The sequence below is a fragment of the Engraulis encrasicolus genome, chromosome 1 (genome assembly GCF_034702125.1).
Source record: "Engraulis encrasicolus isolate BLACKSEA-1 chromosome 1, IST_EnEncr_1.0, whole genome shotgun sequence".
Taxonomy (NCBI): Eukaryota; Metazoa; Chordata; class Actinopteri; order Clupeiformes; family Engraulidae; genus Engraulis; species Engraulis encrasicolus.
Window position 1 is genome coordinate 34,877,985 of NC_085857.1, and position 10,000 is coordinate 34,887,984.

General features: G+C 42.7%; 1 protein-coding gene across 1 annotated transcript in view; it reads right to left on the minus strand.

Annotated features, from left to right (window-relative positions):
• LOC134450646 (protein AF-17-like) overlaps positions 1 to 10,000 on the minus strand; it is a 96,746-nt gene that overhangs the window by 67,786 nt on the left and 18,960 nt on the right. Inside the window, exon 6 of the mRNA XM_063200537.1 lies at positions 3,031 to 3,124. Within this exon, the coding sequence (XP_063056607.1) occupies positions 3,031 to 3,124 (94 nt within the window). The remainder of the gene's footprint in view (positions 1 to 3,030; positions 3,125 to 10,000) is intronic.

Genomic DNA, 10,000 nt, shown 5'->3' on the forward strand with positions numbered 1-10,000 from the left:
CGGGTCAAGTAGCCCGACACAATCAGAAGGAATCTCTTGTAAAGGTGCCGGTATGCTTGCTGCGAGCTGTAAATTACGCGCGTCGCCGCGAGCAACCGACAGCACATGCTTGCTTCAAAAGCAGTTGTCCAAGAGATGCAAAATACTGGCGGTATCATCCAGGGGGCAGAGAGCACGCAACATTGGGATGCGGAAATTGGGGACACAGATGGCAAGGAAAACGACAAAACAAAAAGGGGCTCCCTGGGCAGGGCAAGGAAAGAATACTGCTACTAGCCTACTCCTGTATGTGCATGCACCTTTTTCAAAGTGCAACAAGGAAGTATGATCCCAAATGTTTGAATTTTCGGACAAACTCAACGAGACGCTCTTAAAAGTTGCTGCCATTGTCGTTTTCATATCAAGCACACGCGTGGAACTGCGCAGTCTATCTTACGATCGCCCCCAGCGAGTTTGAAGATATTGCACCTGACGCACACATTTGGCAAAATTGACATTAAATACGCATGTTAACGCGTTCATGAGCGAATCGTGCACGCGCTCGCGTATCTTGCAGCAAGCATACCGGCACCTTAACTCTGTGGAAGGAAGTCATCGCGGGAAAAGCAGGAAGGAAGGAAGGAGCAGATCAATAGCCTACTGAGGCACTATCGAGTGTGCACCCCTCTGAATTGGGACACCACTGAGTTCAGATGCTCTATTGTATTCTAGCGTATTGTATTCTCCTGAAGAATAATACCTACTGATGTGAACGATATGTGAATATTAGTGGTGTGGATCGGCACTGCCCTCACGATCCGATTCGATCACGATTCGGGAGGCAGCGATTCGATTCGATTTGATGCGATTCGATCCGATTCAATCCTACAATGCATTGCAATGCATTACATTTCTACTGAAAGCAAAGCAAATGTTTCATCAGTCATGATGAGGCAATACAAGTAGTCAGATACTGAGCAACAATTTATTGGCCGTTTTCTGTATCAGTCTGGATCAGTCTGTATCAGTCTTGCAATGCTTTGAAGTACTTTTATTTAATTCAACATTCATTTGCTCCCGAAATATCCACGGAAGTAATTGAAACTTAAAAAAAAATTGTCGGATCGATTCTGGAAATTGCCGGATCGATTCTGGATCGTCCATACCCCGCATTGGATTGCATCGCCGATCATTGTTGACACCACTAGTGACTATGCTGTGTGCTACTTGACTCTGAAAGTAACTATATTTACAGTGGGAAGTGATTGTAGGAAGTGGAAGGAAGGACACAGCTAATCAGTGGCGTGCGCACAGACATTGTGGGGGGGGGGCAGGTGCTAAGGGGGAGGGGGATAGGGGACATGTGGAACTTACTATACGCTGTAAAGGCTACATTATTACATTGGGGCATTATCGTCACATGCATTTGTAGATTATCATGTCAACATGGACAATAATACATTGTGACAAAACTTTTAAAAAGACCTTTAAAAAGCTTTAGCACTCCCTCGTCCCTACCGTGTCTGTGCACACCTACTGTATGCCACTGCTCCAACACGGACCTAGTTTCTTAACTCTGCTTGCTGCAAGAGTCACTAGTGCAGAGTAGAGCACAGCAGAGCAGAGATTTCACAAAATTCGCACTAGTTGCATTCCGCCTAACTGCTGTCACATAAAAGCAAAAGAAGAAAAATGGAGAGAAAAAAAACAACCCAGATCTGATAACAAAGCGAGGGTGTGCTTCTGAGGAAAACCACAAAGGTTTTTTAAGCGTAGGCAAAATCTGTAACGCTCAATTGGGTAAGGCATACACTGTACAACATTGCAAGCCAGTTAAATGTAAACAAGTAAGTTCTCCTGCTGCCTTAAGTTTATGAGTTAAATCAACTTGAGACTTAACTAAACTCAAGGCTTTCTTAAGTTTATTTAACATACAAACGTAACCCCATAATGCACACTGTACCTCCTGTGGCACACTGTAATATCCATTGAAAACTTAACTACCACAGTACACTACAGTGCCTTTAGTGATTCAATACAACTTGGTCATTGCCATTCTGGTAACAACTAATTTATAACGCTGTGTCTTAACGGGTTAAGGTAGCAGGGTAGCTTATTTTTTTATGTTGAACTGGCTGCAACGTTTTACAGTTTATTAGCTGGTGCAGTATAATTTAGGGAACACATCTTGGTGTTAATGATCTGTGTGATCTGTGTGACACCTGTCGATACTGTTTGCTTTAAACATGCTCTGCCTGTTGTTCTTTGTGGTTTCAGAGATGAGGTGTAGTCAACAAGTGTGAAAAGTCAACAACGCAATATGTATGTGTTCTCCAGCAGGTGTTCCGGTTAGGTTAGGTATGTACAGTATGCGCGTGTGAGTACTGTATGTGTGTATGGATGCGCATACGTATGGGCCTATGTGCTAATGTGAGTGCAAGTGAACCTCTGAGTCGTTTGAGTGTATATCAGGGATGTTTGTATTGCTGGAGGCCCGGGGGCCACATGCGGCCCGCCTGCGGCCCGCCTGCTCACTCATTGTGGCCCGGTACATAAACACCACATCATTTTGTGCCAGCATTACAGGAAAGTGAGCATTTTGCTCTCTCTTCAAAACAAAATATTTTATCTTGGTTGTTTATCAAAGACATCATTGTTAAAATGCCATGGTTTAATACATATATGGGTATAAATACAGAATGTTATTTATCATTTCTCTCTCATAGTTGAAGTGTGTGGTCATGTGGCCCTCTGATGGTGGCGATGAAATATGTTGGTCCTCTTTATCAAGAAAGGTGCCCATTCCTGGAGTATATTGTCCTTGCATGTGCATGTGTGTATGCATGAAAATGTGTGTGTGTGTGTGTCTGTGTGTGTGTCTCTGTGTGTGTGTGTGTGTGTGTGTGTGTGTGTGTGTGTGTGTGTGTGTGTGTGTGTGTGTGTGTGTGTGTGTGTGTGTGTGTGTGTGTGTGTGTGTGTGTGTGTGTGTGTGTGTGTGTGTGTGTGTGTGTGTGTGTGTGTGTGCGCGCATGCGTGTATTTATTGACTCACCATTTTGCTGTAATGGTGTTTGCAGTAGCCACAGTACTTCACGTTGTCAGCCTCTGGCCCCTCCTCTTCACACAGCAGACCTGCCATCTGAGCACTGGAGGACACACACGTACACACACACGCACGCACGCACACACACACACACACACACACACACAGACCACAGACACAGACACACACAGTCAGTTAAAGTCAGTGATGAGGATGGTCTAAAAAGGTGTTAAGACAAGGCCCCTGCTAGAGTAGAGTAAAGTATCATTTATTGATCCCAGGGGGAAATTAAGGTGTCAAGAATCATACATTAACCATATAGCTCACTCTTACACACATTTAGCAAAGGCAGCTCCCTCTCCCTCTCTCTCTCTCCCTCTCTCTCTCTCTCTCTCTCACACACACACACACACACACACACACACACACACACACACACATACACACATTCACACACTCACACAGAAACACACAACACACCCACACCAAATTATGGTGTCCACAGTGTCACATATTCACATGTGTCACATGCGCCTTAGCTGAGTAGCATGTTGTTATCAGAATAAGAGCAAGTCAGTCACAATATTACAGTGAGACATAAAGTAACTGTTACCAGAATGGCAATGACGAAGTCATGATGTATCACCCAAAGGCCCAGTGCACAGTCATAGTTGTGTAGTACTGGCACTGGCAGTTGTGATTTTTCCAGGAATAGTACAATGTTCCACTGGTGGAACCGTGTACATTACGAGGCAACATGAAAACATGTTTGTCGGCCCTACCGTGGCTGATATGGTAGGGCACACGTTTAACACTCGGCCGACCCGGGTTCGATTCGCGGTCCGGGTCCTTTGCCGGTCCTTCCCCATCTCTCTCTCCCAGCTCACTTCCTGTCTCTCCTTCACTATCCTGTCTCACAAAAACCAATAAAGGCTGAAAAGCCCTAAAAAAATAAAAATGAAAACATGTTTGTCTGTGTGTCTGACTGACTAAAGGACTCCCTCACGCCTGTGTTTTCATTCATGACACACTGTACTGTCCTCATATTCAGCCTCTACGCCTTTGACTGTTTCACATGACAATGTTTCCATGGTTAGCAACACGTCACTTACCCACGCTCACATCAGACACGAGAGACAGAAACAGAAACATAGTAACGCACAAGTGTACACACGCACGCACACACACACGCACACACACACACGCACACACAGACACACACACATGCTCTTAACACAGAGGTTGGTCACAGGCAGTGTTGCCAGATTGGGCTGTTTCCTGCCCAATTGGGCTGCTTAGGATGTCAATGTGCGGGTAAAAATGGCATTTAGCAGAAAAACCTGCCCAATTTTTGCCATAGAAATCAATAGAATTGGGCGGGATTTTGTGCTTCTAGGCGGGTTTTGAGCATTTTTTGGGCTGGAAATCATCATCCTCATCTGGCAACCCTGGCCACAGGTAGTATCACTTCTATTGTTCTGACTCATATCTAAAAGGTATAGTTTCTGCAGTAATCTATCAACATGGGTTTACATTTCTCGTTGTGGTCATTAATTACCTGGTACGACTTTATTTTATAGTGCCTTTTTATGTAGTGTATCTACATGTAATATTAATAATGAGGTACATTAAGTAAGGGTTAACGTTCGGCGAGAAGGTCGCTACCGTGGAATAGCAGCACGACAGAGAGAATCTTTAGACCCCGACGCGGAGCGGAGGGGTCTTGTTCTCTCTGAAGTGCTGCTATTCCACAAAGCGACCGACTCGCCGAAAGTTAACCCGCTTATTATATGGATATACTTAAATGATTCACACATGCGGGGACATTTCTTTAGACCTATTTAATGTTAAGATTGTTGCTGCGCAAAACAAAACAGAGCCGTTGTGGAACACCGCTAGGCAACAGCTAGGTAGGCTAGCCAGGACAACAGGTGTTGTCTATCACAGCAGCTGATTATGAGTGACAAAAGACCGGACCCCCTGCGGAGTGATATGAAACATTCGCTTTAGCCACTGACTTGTATACAAGCCAGTGGCTTTAGCAGTGAACGTCTTGTTGCCATTGACAGCGGTAGCCAGGACAACGGGTGCTGTCTATCACAGCAGCTGATTAGAGCCTTGTTGAAAAGTCGCTTTAGCAGTGAAAAGTCTTGTTGCCATTGACAGCGGTCTGTTATAGACCAACCCGTCCGTTATCGAAAAATAACAGACGTCCGAACGTTGGGGAGCCCCGTTGAAATGAATGGAGCATTCGACAGATGACGTCACAACCATATAATAAACATGAATAACAATACAGTACAAGTAGATAATGATACATGTTGTTACATACTTTGTTACAAACCTACTTAATGTCACAGGAACAGTGAAATAAAAGGTAACACAATATTTTTAAGGAGCTGTTTCCACATAGCAGGATATTTTTAAATGTGGATATTTTTTTCTCCTGGCTACATTGGTTTTGGCCTTCCGTTTCCACGTAAGCAGATTTATAAAACCGACATATCACATGCACCTGTTACAATGGAGTTTTTATTTTTATCCCCATATTCTCTTTTCTCCTAAACAAGAGAAAAAATATCCACACTTAAAAAAAATCAAGCTACGTGGAAACAGAACCTTTAATTACAGTGTTATTACTCATCAGCCAAAGTGATGAAATCCAGGGCAGCAAAGGCATGAACTGAGACCCAAGGCACCCTTGGGAGACACACAAAAATATATGTTGTGAGTGCGATGTAAAAACATGAACTACATTGGTTAATATATGTGTATGAATGTGTGTAATGTCTAGTGTGTTATGTCTTCTGTATTTATGTATGTATGTATGTATGTATGTATGTATGTATGTATGTATGTATGTATGTATGTATGTATGTATGTATGTATGTATGTATGTATGTATGTATGTGTGTTACTGACATCTTAATTTCCCCCTGGGATCAATAAATGATCATCTACTCTACTCCACTGTACAATTGAACTTACATGTTATTACACCAGTTATTCCACGGTGCCTAATGAGTAACTACACTGTAATTAAAGGTCCATTAAATTGTTACCAAATAAAGCGTAACCGATTATATTAACATTATGTTCACTGAGAGAATGTGTAGTTTATGTACTGACTGCACCTCTCAAGCATCGTGTTACTTATGTTAGACAAAAAATGCGTACTTCAGTTCAGTAAAATAACTCTTCAAAGTTATTTCCCAACCTGGCAATACAATCTCCGGGGCAATTCAGATTGTAACGCTTCTGTTCCCAAACGGAACAATATGTGACTGACTAAACATTTGACCGTTGCGACACACATTCTGCAGCTTTCTCTACTTCTTCTCTAAGGCCATGTGACAGATAAAACCGAGTAACTGTAGCAAAGACGGCCTTGGACGAGGCTCAAACAGCTAAGTAAGGGATAATGTATTGTCCACACGTGACTATAGGAAAATATTTTCCCGACGAGGCGAATAACACCCCCCGACGCCGAAGGCGGAGGGGTGTTATTCCGCTTCGAAGGGAAATATTTTCCGATAGTCACGTGTGGACAATACATTATCCCGCTTATTATACGGCTTTTACCAACATTAGAAAGCATAAATAGTTAGCCAGTAGTTTAAAATAACATGTTTATTGCCATTTTATAGCGTGCGCAAAGAAAGATAGTTCGTGGAACGCTCATAATTTTAAAAGGTTACCAAGCAACAGAGTTTGGCTACTTTCTAACTTGTTACAGCCACGCTGCGCTTCAAACTGTTTGCAGGCTGCCTCGTTCACTGCGCGATATCTACTAAACTCGGGTTCATAACAGGAATATTTCTATCTAATCAGCGACAGTATTCCAGAAAAAAAAGCATAGCAACCCAAGCACTGCTGTGCGCTTTGACCATCATTATCGATCCTGCTACAGCAGGCAGAGCACTGTGCGCCGGATGGTTGGCTGGATGAGGCAACTTCTAACCTACAGGCTACACCCTTAAGGAAACTGTCAACAAACTCCTCACTTGTAAAAACAAAAACAGTGTTCATAAAATAGGTCACGACAGCGGCCGGCGGACAGTGACAGTTTGCTTTCTTGGAACGGCAACACTCGGGCATGAGATGTTGCTGATGAATCCTGATAGGCCACTCGGCATTTTTTGTTATTAGGCTATTACTGTAACTTTGTCAGGATGACATAACTTAAAATTAATCGCTGAATGAGACTTCTAGTGTTGTTGCACTTCGTCTTGAGACGTTTGAGAAGTGGTTGGTTACCGGAGCATCAGTGGGCCACCAGCAGCGTGCGTTAATCGCACTGCTGTCATAGGCTACTGCTAAAAATCAGAAGGCAAGACATATCAGTGAAGATATGACCGATCTACTTGCGGAGTGATCTCTGAAGTGACCAAACTCGTTGCCATTGGCAGCGGGTATTATTAGGTGGGCATTACAGAAAAGTAGTGACCACCGAACGTTGGGTCCGCCCATTGAAAGGGAATGGGAGCTCTTGCAACATTCTAGAGTGCCGTATAATAAGAAAGGGATAATGTATTGTCCACACGTGACTATAGGAAAATATTTTCCCGATGAGGCGAATAACACCCCCCGACGCCGAAGGCGGAGGGGTGTTATTCCGCTTCGAAGGGAAATATTTTCCGATAGTCACGTGTGGACAATACATTATCCCGCTTATTATACGGCTTTTACCAACATTAGAAAGCATAAATAGTTAGCCAGTAGTTTAAAATAACATGTTTATTGCCATTTTATAGCGTGCGCAAAGAAAGATAGTTCGTGGAACGCTCATAATTTTAAAAGGTTACCAAGCAACAGAGTTTGGCAACTTTCTAACTCGAACACGCTGCGCTTCAAACTGTTTGCAGGCTGCCTCATTCACTGCGCGATATCTACTAAACTCGGGTTCATAACAGGAATATTTCTATCTAATCAGCGACAGTATTCCAGAAAAAAAAGCATAGCAACCCAAGCACTGCTGTGGCATGGTAACATTACATTACACTTAGCTGAGGTTTTTTTTTGTCCAAAGCGACTTACAGTTATTTGACCTACAGGGAATGGGTTACAGTCCCTGGAGCAGTATGGGGGGTAGGTGCCTTGCTTAAGGACACCTGCAGCCGTGGAGCACGTCAGGGAGTGGACAGGAGGGATTCGAACCTACAACCCTCTGATTTATAGCCCATCTCCCAGCTGCCCCAACGGGGACCCAGCTCTTTTCCTATCACCATCTTCATGGTAATATCACGGTCACTATGAAATAAAAGCACGAAAAGTCCCAAAAATAATAATAAAAAAAATAAAACTGTAGCAAAGACAAGTCCAGTGAAGCCTGCACAGCTCACATACACACCCATCAACACATGTGAGCACACATACATTCCAGAATTGTCCCGGGACACAGTAGGGCTTCCAGAGCTGCCTGTCCACTGGTTGCAGTACAGTACACAGTACATTTGCAGTGTTACTTCAACACTTCAAGAAGTCAATTTAACATCCTCTCGGTTGTATTTGGTCCCAAAGTACTCTCTAAGAGTTTTTTTTTTTACTGTTACGTGTACAGACACACTGGTCTGGCAATGAACATGTCCAAAAGGAACTCTTCTTTATAGGCGAGTACATTTAAGGTTTAACCCCAAAAAAATTGATACAAAAGGTTTTTTTATGGATTCTATTACTATTGGACCTGCTAAATGACATACTAAAAATCTAGTAAAATCTGACTTTGGGAAATGAGTTTTTTCAACATAGCTGCCATAGGCTTATTATAAGGGTCAAGAGACACTCCAGGTGAATAGGCCAAAAAATTTAGCTTGCCGATATCACCATGAAACTTAATCCGGTGATTACTCACATATTTGTGAGAAAAAAATGTATTGCAAGTTTTCTGAAATGTTATGTTTTAATATGCTAATTGGACTATATCTAATTAAATATGCATTCAATTTCAAAATGCAAAAACTCAAAATCTGAAAAAGCCAAGCTCAAAATAACTATTTTTATTTTGTTTCTAGTAAACCAGAAGATATCTTCAGAGGAGATTATGGACATTTAACATCTTATTATTATTTAACATCTCTCTTAGATAAATAATTGAGTTTTATGTTTCTCAAGTTCTCAGACATTCTTTGAGTCTGGTGGTATCATAGCATGTATCAAGGACAAGGTCAGCTGTCCTCAAATCATAGCCTCTCCACAGAGGTGTCCTAAGGGCTGGTGCTGGGACTCCTATTTGCCATGTACACCACATCACTGGGCCATGTAATCTGTTCTCACAGCTTCTCATACTACTGTTACACCGATGAAGCACAGTTACTTTGTGCCAGATGACTCCACGGTCACACACATTTCCGCTTGCCTCTCTGAACTATCCACAAGTATGAAGGAATGCAACCTTCAGTTGAGCCTCGCCCAAATGCACTGCTGGTGATCCCAGCCAAAGATTTAGGTTGCCATGATATCGAACTCAATATGGACTCTGCTACTGTTGCCTCAAATAAGGCCACAAGAAATCTAAGTGTCATTGTTGATGACCATCTATCATTCTCTGACCACATAGCCTCAGTTTCCCAGTCATGTCCTCTTTTTCATGCCCTAATTGAATACAAGGCCCTGACCCTTGCCTATGAAGCTACAGCAGGCCCTACTCTGGCTTACCCGAAAGCTATGCTAAAGCCCTATATCCTTTCAGGACATTGTCTGTCTCCAGTACCAACCGTTTCACCTTACCCTCTACTTACACATGTAGTGGCTCCTGAGTATTCAGTTCAGCTGCTGAAAGACCCAAAATACCTAGTGACACCATGATTCATCACTGATGATGTGCCCTGACAAACAACACATGGATATTACCATAGCAGTAGTGTCTTTATCCACCCAAACAGCACTCCAAACAAACAGATCCTGAAAACATGTTAGTTCATGCCAATGTAATTATCATGTAGTAACCTTTATTTTAAAAAACTTTGATCTTGAAAATGAC